Genomic DNA, 19,575 nt, shown 5'->3' with positions numbered 1-19,575 from the left:
ACTCGCTGTCCCTGGGTCCCCCACATGCTGTGAATTCACACTCGGGTTCCTGTGGCTGCCACAGGCCCCAGTGCAGGAGGATGTTCCAAGGCCGACCTGCTCTCCGCAGCCTGGGGCGTTGGTTTCCCTTAGTTTGTTTTTCTTTTGAGACAGGGTCCTCTCCTGTCACCCAGGCTGAAGTGCAGTGGTGTAACCACGGCTCACTGCAACCTCCACCTCCTGGGCTCAAGCGATCCTCCCACCTCAGCCTTCCAAGTAGCTGGGACTACAGGCACGCGCCACCATGCCCGGCTCATTTTTGCATCTTCTTTTGATAGAGACAGGGTTTTGCCATGTTGCTCAGGCTGGTTTCAAACTGGGCTCAAGCGATCCACCTGCCTCGGCCTCCCAAAGTGCTGGGATTATAGGCATGAGCCACTGTGGCCAGCCTCCCTTAGTTTTTTGAAGATGGGTTGCAACAGTGACTAAAAAAAAAACAGACTAGACAGAATGGTTTACGCCTATAAATCCCAGCACTTCGAGAGGCTAAGGCGGGAGAATCGCTTGACACTAGGAGTTCAAGACCAGCTGAGGCAAAATAGCAAGACCCCCATCTCTACCAAAAAATTAATTTTAAAATCAGCCAGGTGTGGTGGTGCACACCTGTAATCCCAGCTACTCAGGAGCCTGAGGCAGGAGAATCGCTTGAACCCAGGAGTCCAAGGCAGCAGTGAGCCAAGATCGTACCACTGCAGTCCAGCCTGGGCCACAGAGTGACACCTTGTCTCAAAAAGAAAAAGAACCAGCCAGCCTTGACTTCCCAGTACATACTTGATGCCACCACGTGAGGAAAGGCCTGACAGCTGCACACGTCCGTGGGAAGGGCCCCTAGACCAAGAATGGCCGTGCTCTGAGGTCTGAAGACCCCCCCAGGGCCAGGAGCCTTTCCAGCTCTCGACTCTGAGGTTCCACAGGGCCCAGAAGATGAGCACGACAGGGTTGCCAGGGCCTCGTGTGCAGAAAAGGCTGTGGGAAACAGTGCCCGCCACCCATACCCCGGCCAAGGCGGGGGGACTCTTTCCTGGTCAGCTGGGATTCACCCACAGCTTCCAGATCCCTGGCTGTCAAGGATGATGCCCGGGTGGCCTGATGCACCAGCACACATCAGGGCATCTCGGAACACACAGGAGCTTCACTCTGACCCTACATGTGCATATGTGTGCTTTTTTTTTTTTGAGACTGTATCTTGCTCCATCACCCAGGCTAGGGTGCAGTGGTGCGATCTCGGCTCACCGCAGCCTCAACCTCCTGGGTCCAAGCCATCCTTCCAGATAGGTGGGACCACATGTGCATGCCACCCTGACTGGCTATAATTTTTTATTTTTTTATTCTGTTTCTGAGACCAAGTCTCACTCTGTTGCCCAGGCTGGAGTGCAGTGGCACGATCTCAGCTCACTGCAACCTCCGCCTCCCAGGTTCAAGTGATTCTCCTGCCTCAGCCTCCCAAGTAGCTGGGATTACAGGCACCCCCCACCACACCCAGCTAATTTTTGTACTTTTTAGTAGAGATGGGGTCTCACCATCTTGGCCAGGCTGGTCTTGAACTCCTGACCTCAGGTGATCTGCCTGCCTCAGCCTCCCGAAATGCTGGGATCACAGGCGTGAGCCACTGCACTTGGCCTTATATATATATATTTTTTAGAGCTAGGGTCCCGCTATGTGGCCCAGGGTGGTCTTGAACTCCTTGGCTCAAGTGATCCTCCTGCCTCAGCCTCCCAAAGCATTAGGTTTACTGACATGAGCCACTGCGCCCAGGCTGGTGTGTGCTTTTATTTAAATTGTTCCATAGTTCTATTTGGTTTGTTTCCTTTAATTAAATCTCAAATTTACAAGAGTCCAGACTATCTGGACAGCCCAACAGGGACACGGAGAGTTTTGCACATTGATGTCTCAACAGCACAGGGTTCCATCGGGACTTCGTGAGAAAATCAGAATCCATGTACGTTCTTGAAGATCTCTCGGCCTAAGATAAGCGGAGAAGGTTGCCTTGGAAGCGTGGGGTAGAGGTAGGAACAGCTGGCTCTCTGGCCAAGGCCTTTGGCTTTTTCGCGGAAGCAAAAACCGAACCACGGGAAGGCTGCTCCGAGTCTGGGGTCAGAATTTCCTATCAGTGAGTGCAGCAGGCCAGGGAGAGGCGAAAGGGAGTGGAGAGGACTGTGGCGAAAGGGAGAGGGGCGGCCCCTGCACAGCTTCACCAGGCGTCAGTGCAGGCTCAGATGGCCCAATTGGCGAGTTTTCAAGAGAAACTCCAAATCCAGACGGGTGTGTGTGATCTCTTGGTTTTAAATGCAGGCAAATTCCAAATGTCTCAAATACTGGATGGGGCCGGCTAGACCTACCTTCTCACCAAGTAAGGCCCACAGGCCCCTGCCGCAACCTCTACCCTCCACAGGCAAGGTTCTGCAAAACAGTCATGGGACCTCATTTCACCTCCCCCCACAGGCACCCAAAATAACCTTCCTGACCTGCAGCACCATTTTGCAACCTTTGAGAACCCATGCCCCCTGCTGACAAACAAAAATGGCAAATAGACTCCCCCACACCACGCCTCCACGCCCCGAGCTGAGAATCACCGCATCTCGTGGGTGGTACCACAGCCAAGACGACAGCCAAGCTTTGCTTTCTCGGGTCTGTCTGATAAAAGCAACATGGTTGGCTGGTTGGTTGCTGATTGTCCAAACATGAAATCACAATATTACAATGTACACACTTTTTGAGGCCGAGATAGGTAGGTCGCTTGAGCCCAAGAGTTCGAGACCATCCTGGGCAACATGGTGAGACCTTCTGTCTACAAAAAATACAAAGATTAGCCGGGTGTGGTGGTGCACGCCTGTAGTCCCAGCTACCCAGGGCTGAGGTGGGAGGATCACTTGAGCCTGGGAGGAAGCAGCTGCAATGAGCCGAGATTTCACCACTGCACTCCAGCCTAGTGACACAGCGAGACTGTCTCGAAACAATAAATAAACAAAATGTGCACACAGCTCAGGTGGGTCCCCCCTCACCCCTGGGAGGGGGGCACGCTCCGTCCCCTCCCACGTGGCAGTCCCTGGATTGGAGCAGTTTCCCCTCCCGACCCAGGGCAGAGGTCTCCAGCTTCATGGAGGCATCCTGGCTGAACGTGCCAGCATTCACTGGAGCCTTCTTGAGTGGGGGGCTTCCAGGACCACATCCTGTGGACTGAGGGGCTTCACGCACATTTATTCTCATTCAGTTCTCTGGGCCGCAAGTCTGAGATGAAGGTGAGGCTAGGTCCCTCCAAGGCTGAGGGGGATCTGCCCCGCGCCTCTCCCAGCTCCTGGTGGTGGCCGGCATCCTTGGCCTTCCTTGCATGCATGTCTGTGTCCAAATCCTTTTTTTTTTTTTTTTTTAAGACAGAGTCCCACTCTCACCCAAGCTGGAGTGCAGTGGCATGATCATCGGTCACTGCAGCCTCTAACTCCTGGGCTCAAGTGATCTTCCCTCATCATCTCTCAAGTAGCTGGGATTATACGTGCGCACCACTACAGTAATTTTTTTTTTTTTTTTGAGACGAGTCTCGCTCTGTCACCAGGCTGAGTGCAGTGGTCGATCTCGGCTCACTGCAACCTCCGCCTCCCTGCAACCTGCGCCTCCCAGGTTCAGGCGATTCTCCTGCCTCAGCCTCCCGAGTAGCTGGGACTACAGGCATGCACCACCATGCCCGGCTAATTTTTGTATTTTTAGTAGAGACGGGGTTTCACCATGTTGGCCAGGATGGTCTCGATCTCTTGACCTTGTGATCTGCCCACCTCAGCCTCCCAAAGTGCTGGGATTACAGGTGTGAGCCACCACGCCCGGCCCACCACAATAATTTTTTTTTGTAGAGACGAGGGTCTCACCATGTTGCCCAGGCTGGTCTTGAACTCCTGAGCTCAAGCAATCCTCCTGCCTCAGCCTGCCAAAGTGCTGGAATTACAGGAGTGAGCCACTGCACCTGGCCCCAATCCCCCACTCCCCCCCTTATTTTTTTGAGACAGAGTCTTGCTCTGTCACCCAGGCTGGAGTGCAGTGCTGCGATCTTGGCTCACTGCAACCTCCACCTCCTGGTTCAAGCGATTATCCTGCCTCAGCCTCCCGAGTAGCTGGGACTACAGGCATGTGCCACCATGCCCGGCTAATTTTTTGTATTTTCAATAGAGATGGGGTTTCACCGTGTTAGCCAGGATGGTCTCAATCTCCTGACCTTGTGATCCGTCCGCCTCAGCCTCTCGAAGTGCTGGGATTACAGGCGTGAGCCACCACGCCCTGCCCCGGGCCCCCATTTTTTAAGGACCCCAGTCCTTGAATTGGGGCCCACCCTACTCCAAGATGACATCATCTGAACTAATTCCATCTGTAATGATCTTATTTCCAAATCAGATCATCTTCTGAGGTCCTGGGGGTTAGGACGTGAGTTTATGGACGGCGGGGGTGGGGGGTGCTGCGACTTGTCCCCTAACACTCCCCTTCCCCCAGTTCACCATGTGAACCCCTAGTCCTTGTGCGAGGGGATGAAAATCCCAGGCGACATGATCAAGTGGGAAGCAGCAGCAGATTTGGCTTTTACATCAAGCGACCCAGGGGTCGGTGTGGCCCAGAAAGTACATACGGGGTGGAAGGTGGTCCCCAGAGTAGGGCCCCGAATTCCTCTCCCCACTGGGTAGGGGGCCAGGAGGAGAGGTGACATCGATGTTTGAAACAGCTTCTACAGATGCCTCAGCATCCTCTCAAAGGGGACAGGTCACCCACCTGTCTAGGGGAGTTTGGCCGGAGTCCGATTGGGAGAAAAGAGGTGGAAAAAAACCCATAAACCCCACCCACGCACAGCAGGAGAGCCCCAAAAGGCGTGAGGGGCGCGGTCGGGCGGCCCCGGGGCTCAGAGGCTGCCCTCGTCCAGCATCCGGCCCAGGCCCTCGCAGATCCTGCGCAGGTGGGAGCGGTAGGGCTCGGCGGGGCCGTAGAGTGCAGCCAGGAAGTCGCAGTCGGCCAGGTGGCCGAACACGTGGTTGATGCGGCCGTGGGACTTGGCGGTCAGGTGGGGGCCCACGGCCTCGTGCAGCAGGTCGCGGCACTCGAGCAGCCCGGCGGCCAGCACGCGCCGGTCGAAGGTGAAGTCCACCTGGTGGAAGCTGACGGCCGTCATGGCCAGGCAGCGCGCCCGGTGGCGGAAGCGCCGCAGCAGCGCCAGCTCCTCACTGCCCAGCTGGTCCCCACGCAGCAGCAGTCCCAGCTTCAGGGCCACCTTGACCAGGTTCTTGAGCATCTTCTGGGCCTCCTTGCGGCTGCGCGTGAACTCCCTGGTAGCGCGGTACAGCTCGTCCAGCACCTCGCTGCTGGTGTCATCCACCAGCACGGCCACCACTGCCTTGGACGCCATCTTACTTAGGAGCTTCTTCTGCGCCTGCAGAGCCAGGCTCTTGGTGCTGAAGGTGTCCATGGCCTGCAGGGGACACAGACCAGCCATCAGTTTTGCACATTGGGGCACTCACACAGAAGAGTTGACAATACCACAGACCCCAGAGGGCCTAACGGAATTTGTTTCTTTAAAAAGTGTCATGCTAGACGCAGTGGCTCATGCCTGTAATCCCAGCAATTTGGGAGGCCTAGGCGGGCGGATCACCTGAGGTCGAGGTCAGGAGTTCGAGACCAGCCTGGCCAACATGGTGAAACCCCATCTGTACTAAAAATACAAAAATTAGCCAGGCTTGGTGGTGGGCGCCCGTAATCCCAGCTACTTGGGAGGCTGAGGCAGGAGAATCCCTTGAACCCGGGAGGCGGAGGTTGCAGTGAGCTAAGACCATGCCACCACACTCCAGCCTATAATTCATGCCTGTGGTTCATGCCTGTGGTCCCAGTGCTCTGGGAGGTTGAGGCAGGAGAACTGCTTGAGGCCAGGAGTTTGAGACCAGCCTGGGCAACATAGCAAGACCCTATCTCTACAAAAAATCAAAAATTTTATTTTTTATTTATTATTATGATTATTATTATAAACAGAGAAGGCCCTTCTAAACCCCACTATCTGTAGGGCCTGATGCCAGCCCTCAAACTCATCATATCCTTGCTATGAGCTGAGAAGGGGCTCAAGGTGATTGTTACAGGGGGTTCCGTTCCATCCCCCTAGGTCCAGCTCAACACTCCCCACCCTCACCCCACAGCTCCATGAGGTGGGGTTCCGAGTGAGCCCCAGACCCGGGGCTGTTCAGGGTGGAGGAGCCCTGTTACTATGGCAGTGCCTCCAGTCCCACTGCCCCCGCAGGGTTGGTTTATTTATTTATTATTTATTTATTTATATAATTTTTTTTTTTTTTTTTTTTTTTTTTTTTTTTTTTTTTTTTGAGACAGAGTCTCCCTCTGTCGCCCAGGCTGGAGTGCAGTGGCGCAATCTCGGCCCACTGCAAGCTCCACCTCCCGGGTTCATGCCATTCTCCTGCCTCAGCCTCCAGAGTAGCTGGGACTACAGGCACCCGCCACCACGTCCAGCTAATTTTTTGTATTTTTCATAGAGACGGGGTTTCACCGTGTTAGCCAGGATGGTCTCGATCTCCTGACCTCGTGATCTGCCCGCCTTGGCCTCCCAAAGTGCTGGGATTACAGGTGTGAGCCACCGCGCCCGGCCCCCGACAAGGTTTATAACAGGCATGCCCAAGGCCTTCAGCCCCGAGTGAGCCAGGGAGTGGTGGGTTCAAAGGGGGCCATTTGTGGGGTTTCTGGGAAGGCACGGCTCCAATGATTCCTCCAACAGGGAAACACTGACTTGGACAGCCCCCGTCCAGGCTGGGACAGGGGAGGTGGCCAAGGTGAGAGGCTGGCCAGCTCTCGAGGCACAAGGGACAGGCCTCTGACTGTAGAACCATCCCCCTGTCCCTGTCTGCTCCCTTTCTCTGTCCACCCTGCCCTGTAACCTGCCCAATTTCCCCGGCCCTGGAGCTTCCCCCTCCACCCACCTCCTTCCTGCAGCTCTGGAATTCTTCCTAAATCTCAGAGTAGGGCATAGCCCTTACCTGCTGAGAACCAGCTGACAGCTCCTCAAAGCCCCCAGGACCAAGCCCCACACCTCACTTGGAGCCCTGACTCTTCCCTGTGGACCCCAATACCCTAAGGCTCCATCTCCTCCGTGGTGAACTCCTATACATCCCCCAAAGCCTGGCCCCCAAGCCCCTGCCTCTTCCCTGGTAAACTCCTACACATCCCATCACTTTGGCCCCCAAGTCTCTGCCTCCTCTGAGCCACAGGTTCCCCAGGCATTCCCATTGCTCCTCTGCTCCTCAGCTCTGCACCCCAACCGGTCTGCCTCACCCCAGGCCGCAGGGGAGGTCATGGGCCCAATTCCTTATCCACGGTGTCCCTGCAGACTCCAGAAACATCTGCTGAATGAAGAGGCGAGTGTGGAAGAACTGGGGGAGGAGGGAGGGCCTGAGACCCGCCCCCGGTCTCTCTCACTGCCCCAGGCCCTGCTCAGCCTCCACTCCCACCCTAGCGCCAGGCTGCCAGCCTTGGAATGCCATGTGGGCACCCACCTACCCCAGGAGCCCCCACAAAGCTGGTCTTTGTGTGAGTTCAGACTCCGGGAAAAGTTCCAAACCCTCGGCCACCCTCTGAGGTCAGGGCAGGCACGGGAATTACTGGATGGGCCGCCCCTGCCCTCCGACCTCGGTCACCAGACCCTGGCTCTGCGCAGGCTTGGGCCAGAAGAGGGGTGCTGTTGGCTCAGTGCCACGTGGCAGGCCCTGAATCAGCGATGTGTGCTCACTTCGTCATCGCCACCGTGTACTAGGCAGGTTGCCTGTTTTGCAGAAGAGACCACAAAGGCTCAGAGAGGCTGAGCCACTTCCCCAAGGCCACACAGCAATATAGTAACCACTGGCTCCCAACGCCCTTGAACCCCAACTCCCTCTGCCTTCCCCACCTAACGCCCTCAACTGGCCGTGAGTCTTAGAGGGCAACCCTGATATTTAGGGTCTGCTCCCAGCTCTGGCCTCTGCAGCAAGCAACTTAACAACAATGTGCCTCAGTTTCCCCATCTGAAATATGGGGAAGATCGGAACTAACTTTGTCCTGGGGCAGAACCTTGTGACCAAACCGCAATGCCCCCTAAGCTGTGAGCTTCCTCTGGACGAGAGGCTGCAACCACTGCCTGGAATTCCACCCTTCCGTGCCCACCTCAGCTCTGTGAACTTGCAGACCTAGTTCTATCTCAGTGAGATTCTCTGTGCAAAAAAGAAAAGTTGGCCGGGTGCGGTGGCTCACACCTGTAATCCCAGCACTTTCGAAAGCCGAGGCGGGAGGATCACGAGGTCAGGAGACTGAGAACATCCTAGCTAACACTGTGAAACCCCGTCTCTACGAAAAATACAAAAAATTAGCCAGGTGTGGTGGCACGTGCCTGTAATCCCAGCTACTTGGGAGGCTGAGGCAGGAGAATTACTTTGAACCTGGGAGGCAGAGCTTGCAGTGAGCCGCCGAGATCGCGCCACTGCACTCCAGTCTGGGTGAGAGTGAGACTCCGTCTCAAAAACAAAATAAAAAAAGACACACATGGCTGGGTGTGGTGGCTCACACCTGTAATCCCGGCACTTTGAGAGGCCGAGGCGGGTGGATCACTTGAGGTCAGGAGTTCGAGACCAGCCTAGGCAACATGGTGAAACCCCGTCTCTACTAAAAATACAAAAATTAGCTGGGCATGGTGGTGGACGCCTGTAATCCCAGCTACTTGGGGGGCTGAGACAGGAGAATCACTTGAACCCAGGAGGCGTAGGTTGCAGTAGGTGAGATCATACCACTGGACTCCAGCCTGGGCAACAAGAGCGAAACCCTATCTCAAAAAAAAAAAAGGATGTTTGCAGATTCGAAGAGGGGTCTCCCGAGCCCCTGGGTCCAGCCTCCCCAGTTCATATATGAATAAACCGAGGGGGCTCGAAGAGGAAAAGGCCTTTCTCTGCATCTGGGAATGAGGTTCCTGGACCTCATCGGCCCTGGAGCCCACGTCTTTCTGCCCATCTCGGGAGCTGCGTGACCCCAGTCAGGGCTGTGCCCCTCTCTGGGCCTTGACTTTCCCATCTGCAAGTCCTGAGGCTGGAGAAGTTGATTCCGGAGGGGAGTCAGGTCTGTTTACAGCTTCAGGAAGGGCCTGGGCTCCCAAGAGCAACCCCCACCCCCTGCAAGGCCAACAGGAAGAGGGATGGGGGGCAAGCAGCTGTGGCCTCCCTTCCTGGCCCCCACACTCCTAAGACGGCCAGGGCAGCCCCGGGACCTGCTGACACCTGGGGCAGCCCAGCTGCCTGGCCTTCCCCTTCCTCCTCCCTGACCCATTGTTCTGCCAGAAACGCTCCCATCCAGGCAGCCAGACAGGAGGATGACTGCTCTCCCAGGGGAACGGGACGAGGACCAAAATAAACCTGGGTCTTCCTTCCTGCAGGAGGCGGTGTAGCGGCCGCATCAGCCCTTACAGGGCAGGGGCCTTCCTAGGGACTGCCTGGGGCCTAGGGGCATCACCCTCCAAATGCCAGGGCACCCCGCCATCGTCACAAGCACACACAGCCCGCTACAGCTTCTGGGATTCAGGTGTTAACACCCATTCAGTGGCTCAATGAACATTTATGGAGCACCAGCTGTCCTGGGGCAGAAGCTTGTAACCATACCCTAGTGTCCTGAGCCAGCGACCTGTGCCTATTCGTCATTCCCACCAGGCGCTGGCCAGGGTGCCTGTTTTGCAGAAGAGACCACAAAGGCACCGGGGATACAGCAGGCATCAAAACAGATCCCATCCCTGCCTTGCTGGGGCCCTGGCCTTCTAGACCCCAAGCTGCCTCCTCATTACAAAATCATCTGGGCCGGGCAAGGTGGCTCACACCTGTAATCCCAACACTTTAGGAGGCCAAGGCGGGAGGAGTGCTTGAACTGGGGAGTTCAAGACCAGCCTGGGCAACACAGCGAGATCCCATCTCTAAAAAAAAATTGTTTTTAATTAGCTGGGCATGGTGATGGGGGTCTGTGGTCCCAGGTACTCGGGAGGCTGAGAAGGGGAGAATCATTTGAGCCCAGGAAGTCAAGGCTGCAGTGAGCTATGATCACACCACTGCACTCCAGCCTGAGCAACAGAGCAAGAACCTGTCTCAAAAGGAAAAAAAAAAAAAAGCCAGGCGCACTGGCTCACGCCTGTAATCCCAGCACTTTGGGAAGCTGAGGTGGGCAGATCACCTGAGGTGAAGAGTTGAGATCAGCCTGGCCAACATGGTAAAACCTTCTCTCTACTAAAAATACAAAAAATTAGCCGGGCATGGTGGCAGGCACCTGTAATCCCAGCTACTCTGGAGGCTGAGGCAGGAGGATCATTTGAACCTGGGAGGTGGAGGTTGCAGTGACAGTGAGCTGAGGTCTCCAGCCTGGGTGATAGAGCGAGACTCCGTCCAAAAAAAAAAAACAAACAAACAAACAAAAAAAAACAGTCTGACGGCTCCTCAGACATCTAAACACGGAGTTACCATAGGACCCAGCAATTCCACTTTGGGGGATCTACCCAAGAGAAACGCAAGCATACACCATGCAAACACTTGTTTTGCACGTCATGGTTTACAGCAGCATGACCCAGGGTAGCCTGCAAGTGGAAGCAACTCAGATGTCCATATGTCCATTAATGGGTGAATGAATAAACACAATGAGATCCGTCCAAACAATGGAATGTTCTCTAGCCATAAAAGGAGTGAGGCTCACACACAAGCTCCAGCATGGATGCACCTTGAGGACATCATTCCCAGTGACAGAAGCCAGACACACAAGGCCACACAGTGTGTGATCCCACTTGTATGAAATGTTCAGGAAGGGCCGGGCGCGGTGGCTCACACCTGTAATCCCAGCACTTTGGGAGGCCGAGGCGGGCGGATCACAATGTCAGGAGATCGAGACCATCCTGGCTAACACGGTGAAACCCCGTCTCTACTAAAAATACAAAAAATTAGCCGGGCACGGTGGCGGGCGCCTGTAGTCCTGGCCACTCAGGAGGCTGAGGCAGGAGAATGGCGTAAACCTGGGAAGCAGAGCTTGCAGTGAGCCAAGATCGCATCACTGCACTCCAGCCTGGGCGACAGAACGAGACTCCATCTCAAAAAAAAAAAAAAAAAAAAAAAAAAAACGTTCAGGAGAGGCCTGTCCACAGGGGCAGAAAGCGGATTCACGGGTGCTGGAAACTGGAAGAGGGGAAAATGGAAAGCGATTGCTAAATTGGGAACCAGGTTTTTTTGGGGTGAGTGGTAATGGAATGTTCTGGAATTAGAGATTCCAGAAATTTATGATGGTCACATAACTTTCTGGTTATAAATTGTACACTTTAAAACAATGATTGGCCAGGTGTGGTGGCTCATGCCTGTAATCCCAGCAGTTTGGGAGGCAGAGGCAGGAGGATCACTTGAGGCCAGGAGTTCAAGACCAGCCTGGCCAACATAGTGAAACCTGGACTCAACTGAAAAAAAAAAAAAGTCGGCTGGGCGTGGTGGCGAGCACCTGTAATTCCAGCTACTCAGGAGACTGAGGCAGGAGAATCGCTTGAACCCGGGAGGCGGAGGTTGCAGGGAGTCGAGATTGCGCCACTGCACTCCAGCCTGGGTGCAAAAACTGTTCCCCTGCTGGAAGGAGGAGGTGCCAGTAACCAATAAATAGAAACAAACAAGTTAATTTCAGGAAGAGAGATATGGGCCATGGGGGCGGGGGATGAAGTTCAGGGTAACCAGGAGGGCCTCTCTAGGGAGGGGCTGGGCCGGTTGAACTGGGCCTGCAATGACAGGGTCTGCGGGAAGATGCTCCAGGCAAAGGGCACAGCCTGTGCAAAGGCCCTGGGGCAGGGCTGTGTAACGCTTGTTACAGGAACAGCCAGGAGGCCTCAGCCCTGTCCACAGCCTCTGTCCAGGTCCATCCACAGCTCTGAGGTCTCCCTGCTGTGACCCTTGGCAGGCCCTGTGCACGGGGACAGCTTTCCCATCTGTAAAATGAGTGACCAGGCACCAACTCCCTGGCTCCTTTGACTCTTCCCCTGGTCCCTATATTCTTTTTTTTTTTTTTTTTTTTTGAGACAGATCCTCCTGCCTCAGCCTCCCAAAGTGCTGGGACTACAGGCATGAGCTACCACCCCTGGCTTAAATGTACTTTATTTAACTATAAGTTTATGTTTTTTTTTTTTTTTTTTTTTTTGAGACGGAGTCTTGCTCTTTCGCCCAGGCTGGAGTGCAGTGGCACAATCTCGGCTCACTGCAAGCTCCGCGTCCCGGGTTCACGCCATTCTCCTGCCTCAGCCTCTCCGAGTAGCTGGGACTACAGGCGCCCGCCACCACGCCCGGCTAATTTTTTGTATTTTTTAGTAGAGACGGGGTTTCACCGTGGTCTCGATCTCCTGACCTTGTGATCCGCCCGCCTCAGCCTCCCAAAGTGCTGGGATTACAAGCGTGAGCCACCACGCCCGGCAAGTTTATGTATATATGTATGTATGTTTGTCTGTATATATGTTTGTATGTATTTTGAGATGGAGTATTGCTCTGTCTCCCATGCTGGAGTGCAGTGGCCAAATCTCAGCTCACTGCAACCTCTGCCTCCCAGGTTCAAGCGATTCACCTGCCTCAGCCTCAGCCTCCCAAGTAGCTAGGACTACAGGTGCGTGCCACCACACCTGGCTGCTGTATTTTTATTTGTACAAAAATACAAATTTGTGTATTTTTAGTAGAGATGGGGTTTGGCCATGTCAGCCAGGCTGGTCTTGAACGCCTGGCCTCAAGTGATCTACTCGCCTCGGCCTCCCAAATTGCTGGCATTACAGGTGGGAGCCACCACACCCAGCCTTAACTATAAGTTTATATTCTCCCACGTTAAATAATGGCTGCGTTTAACTACCAGATGGCAAAATTCCTGAAAACACAGGAGGTGGCTCTGGTGAGCTGGCTGCAATTATGTCACAAGTCCCTGCCATCCCCACCCCTGTCCCATGAATTCTTCATGCCCCTCACAGAGAGTGTCAATAATTGATGGATCTGTTCAGCAGGGCCACGCCAGCGGCTCCATCTGTCTTGTCTCAGCCCCGGCTGCGCTCCAGGGGCCCGGGGGGCCTCACGCCTCTTCCCACCGAGGCCAGTGATCCCAGGCCTCATCCCACCAACTCCCAGGGTCCCACTGCACCAAGCCCTTTAAGACCCATGACTCAGGCTGGGCACGGTGGTTTACGCCTGTAATCCCAGCACTTTGGGAGGCCGAGGTGGGCAGATCACCTCAGGTCGGGAGTTCAAGACCAGCCTGGCCAACATGGTGAAACCCCATCTCTACTAAAAATACAGAAATTAGCAGTGTGTGGCACACCCCTGTAATCCCAGCTACTCGGGAGGCTGCATCACGAGAATCGCATGAACCTGGGGGGTGGAGGTTGCAGTGAGCTCCACTTCACTCCAGCCTGAGAAACAGAGTGAGACTCTGTCTCAAAAAAAAAAAAAATCCATGACTCAGGCCTTGCAAGTTGGTGTCCATTTTATTTTTATTTATTCTTTTTTTTTTTTTTTTTTTTTAAGACAAGGTTTACTCTGTTGCCCAGGCTGGAGTGCAGTGGTACCATTATAGCTCACCATAGCCTCGACCTCCTGGGCTCAAGTGATCCTCCCACCTCAGCCTCCTTAGTAGCTGGGACTACGGGTATGCGCCACCATGCCTGGTTATTTTTTTTTTTCTTTGTAGAGATGGCATCTTGCTATGTTGCCCAGGCTAGTCTCGAACTCCTGGGCTCAAGTGATCCTCCCGCCTTGACCTCCCAAAGTGCTGGGATTGCAGGCATGAGCTGCCACACTTGGCCAGTGTCCATTTTATTTTATTTTTATTTTTTTGAGACAGAGTTTCACTCTTGTTGCCCAGTCTGGAGCGCAATGGCATGATCTCAGCTCACTGCAACCTCTGCCTCCTGGGTTCAAGCGATTCTCCTGCCTCAGCCTCCCAAGTAGCTGGGATTACAGGCATGCGCCACCACGGCCGGTTAATTTTGTATTTTTAGTAGAAACGGGGCTTCTCCATGTTGGTCAGGCTGGTCTCGAATTCCTGACCTCAGGTGATCCGCCCACCTCAGCCACCCAAAGTGCTGAGATTACAGGCATGAGCCACTGTGACTGGCCAATTTTGTTTTTTATTTATTTTTTGAGACGGAGTCCCGCTCTGTTGCGTGATCTCAACCCACTGCAACCTCCACCTCTCGGGTTCAAGCAATTCTCCTGCCTCAGCCTCCCAAATAGCTGGGATTACAGGCACCTGCCACCATGCCTGGCTAAGTTTTGTATTTTTAGTAGAGATGGGGTTTTGCCACGTTGGCCAGGCTGGTCTCCTCCTGGGCTCAAGCGATCCTCCTGCCTCGGCCTCCCAAAATGCTAGGATTACAGGCGTGAGCCGCTACACTTGGCCAGTGTCCATTTTAGTTATGGCAAAAGAGAGAGGGGAATCTGTTGGCCCAAGTTGGGGGTGATATCAGTTGTTCTCAAACTGGGTTCCCCAGAACCCTCAGGACCACCCCATGGATGGGCAGGGGCCAGCTGCCTGCTGGGTTGTGGTGGAGAGCCTGGACACTTTCCACTGTGGCCAGATTTCCACTGGAGAAAGGGTTCGAGGGCCAAACATGAATTATCGGGTACCCATAGCCCATGACTCTGCAGAGGAGGGGACAGGCTTGCCTCAGCCCAAGCAATAGGTTCTCACAGTGCAGAGAATTCTAGGATCACCTGGCAGGAGGTGCATCCAGCCCATAAATGTGTCCCAACGCAACCTACTTCTTTTTTTTTTTTTTTTTTTTTTTTTTTGAGACAGAGTCTCACTCTGTTGCCCAGGCTGGAGTGCAGCGGCGCGACCTTGGCTCACTGCAATCTCTGCCTCCTGGGTTCAGGTGATTCTCCTGCCTCAGCCTCCTGAGTAGCTGGGATTACAGGCACGCGCCACCATGCCTGGGTAATTTTTGTATTTTTAGTAGAGACGGGGTTTCACCATGTTGGTCAGGCTGGTCTCCAACTCCTGACCTCAGGTGATCCACCTGCCTCAGCCTCCCAAAGTGCTGGGATTACATGAGCCACCGTGCCTGGCCTAACGCAACCCGCTTCTTATCTCCCCCACAGCCTCCATCCTGGTCCCCTCGTCCCTCGGCACCATCTATCCCCATGCCCCTGTCTATCCTCCCTGTAGCAGCCAACGGGTGCCTGTGAGTACCTGAGTCAGGTTCCCTCCTTCCCCTGCCCACCACCCTCCATGGCTCCCACCTTTCTTGGGGTCAAAGCCAAGTGTTCCTGGCAGCCCATAAAATCCTGCGCACCCTGCCCTGTCCCCTCCCTGCCCTCCCCTCCTCCCTCCCTCCCCTCCCCTCCTCCCTCCCTCCCCTCCCCTCCTCCCTCCCTCCTCCTCCTCACTGCTCCAGCCCCATGGGCCTCCTTGCTGCTCCTCCACCATGCCAGGCGCCAACCTGCCCCAGGGCCTTTACACAACCTGTGCCCTCTGCCTGAGCTGCTCTTCCCTCAGGTCTCCACATGGCTGTTTCTTTCTTGTCATCCAGGTCTGGGTTTTTACATGGCCCCTCCTCAGGAGGCCCTCCCAGATCCCCCATGTGTTTTACTTATTTTATATGTATATTAAAAAAAATTTTTTTTTTTTGAGATGGAGTCTCACACTCTGTCAACCCAGGCTGGAGTGCAGTGGTGCGATCTCGGCTCACTGCAACCTCTGCCTCCTGGGTTTAAGTGTTTCTCATGCCTCAGCCTCCTGAGTAGCTGGATTCGGGCACTCACCGCCATGCCCGCCTCATTTTTGTATTTTTAGTAGAGACAGGGTTTTGCCCTCTTGGCCAGGCTGGTCTCGAATTCCTGACCTCAGGTGATCTGGCCACCTCGGCCTCCCAAAGTGCTGGGATTACAGGCGTGAGCCACGGCGCCCAGCCAATTCTCTTCTTTTTCTTTGAGACAGGGTCTCACTCCTATCGCCCAGGCTGAAGTGCAGTGGCATGATCTCCGCTCATTGCAGCCTCAACCTCCCACTCTGGCTGGGACTACAGGCCCGCGCCACCACACCTGGCTAATTTTTTTTTTCTTTGTTTTAAGTAGAGACAGGGTTTCACCATGTTGCCCAGGCTGGGAAATTCTCTAGATGGACCTGCAAGTTTTGGGTTATAGGGAAACTGAGTCAGAGAGGGTCAGGAGCTTGCCTGTTTCTAAAGCAGTGATGTGGCAGAATCAGAATTTGAACCCAGCCTTTAACCTAGCGCAATCCTTTCCTCATCCTAGTCAATGGCGCATTTGGGGTTCAAGTCTCCTCTCTCCCAGAGCCCACCCCAGAGGGGAAGGAACGAAGCCTTAGGAAGCTTCTAGAAGTACTGTGTCCTGTAATCCCCTCCTCGGGCTTTTGACAATGTCTTGCTGAATCTCCCCCACCCCTCAAAGCACCCTCCCTGCCCCCAGTTATCTCAGCCCCACAAGAAAAAGGAGATGACCAGCCCCATTGGACAGATGGGGAAACTGAGGCCTAGAAGCTGGGGATTTACAAGATCCCAAGAACTCTGCCAGAGGTCCCTGCGTCAAAGCTCGAGCGGGTGTGATTCCAGGGAGGGGTGCTGAGGGGTGTTGGAAGATGCTGAGAAGGGGCAGGCACGCTGTGGAACTGGGCAGTTCCTGCTTCTCGCTCTGCCTCCTTGGCCCCCTCCCCGTCTGTAACACCAGAGGCTGTACCTGGGCAAGTGTGAGTCATTTTTTAGCGTTGACGTCTCTCTGGGAGGAGTGTTTCCCTGTCAACAGCTGGAGTTTTGTCCTCAAGGCACCCTTTCGTGGCCGCATTGGACAGACAGGAACACTGAGGCCTCCGGAACCCACCATACTGAATTGTCAAGCAATCAAAAGACCCCTCGCCCACCTGGGCTGACCCCTGGGGGAACGGGGATGGGGAAACGGAGGCTCTGGGGGCACCTGACCGTCGGTCCAAGGCCACACAGCAGGAAGGGCCATACCGCGGGGCCTCAGACCTGCACCCGTCTGCAGAGCCACCCCACCATCAGAGCAGGGTTCAAGTCCCCCCCGGCCCCGTATTCCCCGCAGGGGTCCAGGCACTCACCCACCACCTGTATCCCAGGCTGCTCCAGCCTCTGGCCAGTGCCCGATTCACCCAGGTGTTTGTGTGGCTGGAGACAGCCCTTTGTTCACCGTTTCCATAGGTACAGCGTCCGTGAGCGGCCCCTCCTCTGCCCCTCCCAGCCCTTGCCTGTGCAGGTCCGGGGCCCAGCCCATCCAGGGAGCTTGTTATGTTTCAAAGTTGGCGCCCTCGGACCTGCCGTAGTGGCAGAGTTCACAGCCCATGCAAAGGCCCTGAGACAGGACCTTGCCTGGGGTGTTGGAGGAACAGGAGGAGGCCAGTGTGACTGGGGCAGAGCCACAGCGAGAATCAGGCGGGTTATGAGCAGGGCCTGTATTCCTGCATCTGATCCCCCAGCAGCCCTCAACTCGGGGAGTTACGACCCACTCCTCTTTTACAGATGAGGAAACTGAGGCTCCGCAGAATTGAAAAACTGGTTCAAGATATCATGCGGGTGGCAGAGCTCAAACCTAGATTGGTCCAAGCTCCGCCACCACTGGGCTGGCCCTGCTGGAGCCTCCCAAGGCGTTCATCACCCCCAGCTGAGCTGGGACTGGCTCAGGAAATAAACTCTGGCGGCCTGTTTACACCTGGGGCTGCTCCTCCACCAGCCCTTCCCCCCACCATAGAGAAGGTGCTGGGAAATGTGAGGATGCAGAGAAAACAGATTCTGTCCTGCCTCTGTCCCCAGTTCCCTGGCCAAACATTGGAAGCATTGGCCTCTTTCTAGGCTTTAGTTTACCATCCCAGGAAATGGGCCTAGTTCGACTTCACAGAAAAGGCCAGGAGGCGACAGATGTCCTTCAGATCACCTGCCAATTACCTTAGCAGCGACGGTCCCAGTTCACAGCTGGCAAAACTGAGGTCAAGGCCCCACAGGCCACTTGGGAGCTCGTTAGGGGACAGTCTGGGTGGGCCTGGGCTGGCCTAGGCCTGGCTCCCCGCCACCGATGCCTGGACCGATGCCTGGTTTAGCCAGAAGCTACAGTCATGCCCACCTCCGCACGGCTGGCCCAGCTGCCCACCCCCTGGAATGCCCTCAGGGTTCTGGAATCTGGCCTGAGCACCTGCGCCCTGAAGTTAAAGGGGGCAGAGTCCACTAGAGTCCACATGGGGGATGGGGGTGCTGGTCCCAGAGCAGAGCCCCACGCCAACGGGGGCAATTGAGACTCAACCTGTCTCCCCCTAACCTATACAGCGAGAGTGACAGAGAGACAGAGGGAAACTGAGGCAGGAATGCAGACGGACAGGCGGTGGGGTGCAGAAGCATTAAGGGGCGGGAGAGACAGAGGGCGGCCAGGTGGCCCCGGGATGCGCTGAAATGGGGGGCGCCCCGGCACTGCGCGCTCACCTGCTTTCGGAGCAGAGTCCGTACGTCCAACCGTCGGGGATCCGTCCGGCCGCCTCCGTGGGCCGGGGCCGTTGCCGCGGCGGTGGGAGCAGCGCAGGAGCCTGAGCCGGAGCCGGGGCCGGGGCCGGGGCCGGGGGGGGGCGGGCAGCTCGGCCCCGCCCTCCACTCGCCTCGCCCCTCGGCAGACCACGCCCTCCACTCGCCCCGCCCGCGCGGAGGGGACTGGAGAGTTGCCAGGCATGAGGGGGCGGGCCAAGCGCTCCGGATTAGCCAATGACAGGGCGGGCAATGTACGAAAAGGCCAATGGGAGCAGGGCACTGCGATGGGAGGAGGTGGGGGGGAAGGGGCGGAGCCTGGGGCGGGGTCAGGCGGCTCTCGGGGATTCCTCCGGAATCGCGAAGGGGCCCGGATGCGGGGGCGAGGCTGTCGTGGGGGTGCCGGCCGCAGAAAAGGGAAGAGATAAGAGTACGAGACAGAGAACCTGGGGAGGGGGGCACAGAGACACCAACAGGAAGCGACCAGAGAGCCAAAAGGCAAAACAGACCAACCACGTGGTTCTGCACGGGCCCCTTCCTCCTCCTGGGGCTAGTTTACCCACCTGGATAATAGGAATTTCGGCAGAAGCTTGTTTCTCAAAGTACGGCCTCGGGGAACCCTTCGCGTCAGAAAGATCTGAAAGTCCATTTAAAAATGCAGATTCCAACTAGGCGTGGTGCCTCACGCCTGGAATCCCAGCACTTTGGGAGGCCGAAGCAGGAGGATACGTTGAGCCCAGGAGTTTGAAACCAGCCTGGGCAACCTAGAGAGACCTTGTCTCTACAAAAAAAAAAAAAGAAGAACAAAATAAGTTAAAAATTTAAAAATACAGATTTCTGTGCCACCAGAAGGGATGAATCTAACCCAGGGTTGTGGGGCTATAGATAAATCTTTGGGGTGAGGTGGAGGGCTCCTGGAGACACCATCAGAGGATCCCCGGGTCCAGCCTCGATTTCTGTAGGAATGAGCCTGCAGGACACACAGGAGCCTCCCGGCTGCGCAGCGCCAGCTGGGGCCCCCCAGGGAGGATGCAGCTGTGAGTCCT

The 19,575-nt window shown here is 55.5% G+C and overlaps 1 protein-coding gene across 4 annotated transcripts; it reads right to left on the bottom strand.

Moving 5' to 3' along the window:
• Positions 1-4,377: 4,377 nt before the first annotated feature.
• On the bottom strand, positions 4,378-18,648 carry TNFAIP8L1 (TNF alpha induced protein 8 like 1). 4 transcript variants are annotated; one of them, XM_055249630.2, is made up of 2 exons: positions 18,494-18,648; positions 4,378-5,476 (listed from the first exon to the last, which is right to left on the bottom strand). In XM_055249630.2, the coding sequence occupies exon 2, from the start codon at positions 5,471-5,473 to the stop codon at positions 4,913-4,915; it is 561 nt and encodes a 186-aa protein (XP_055105605.1). In that variant the 5' UTR covers positions 5,474-5,476; positions 18,494-18,648; the 3' UTR covers positions 4,378-4,912. The 4 variants fall into 4 exon arrangements, with proteins under 4 accessions (XP_055105605.1, XP_055105607.1, XP_055105609.1 ...); XM_055249632.2 differs by lacking the exon at positions 18,494-18,648 and adding an exon at positions 17,966-18,152; XM_055249634.2 differs by lacking the exon at positions 18,494-18,648 and adding an exon at positions 17,125-17,196.
• Positions 18,649-19,575: the final 927 nt, after the last annotated feature.

Source organism: Symphalangus syndactylus, chromosome 17 (assembly GCF_028878055.3).
Source record: "Symphalangus syndactylus isolate Jambi chromosome 17, NHGRI_mSymSyn1-v2.1_pri, whole genome shotgun sequence".
Classification (NCBI taxonomy): domain Eukaryota; kingdom Metazoa; phylum Chordata; class Mammalia; order Primates; family Hylobatidae; genus Symphalangus; species Symphalangus syndactylus.
This window is presented reverse-complemented; position numbering and strand designations above follow the sequence as displayed.

Coding starts and splice junctions, on each gene's coding strand:
- TNFAIP8L1 (XM_055249630.2), bottom strand. CDS start 5,473: ATGGACACCTTCAGCACCAAGAGCCTGGCTCTGCAGGCGCAGAAGAAG.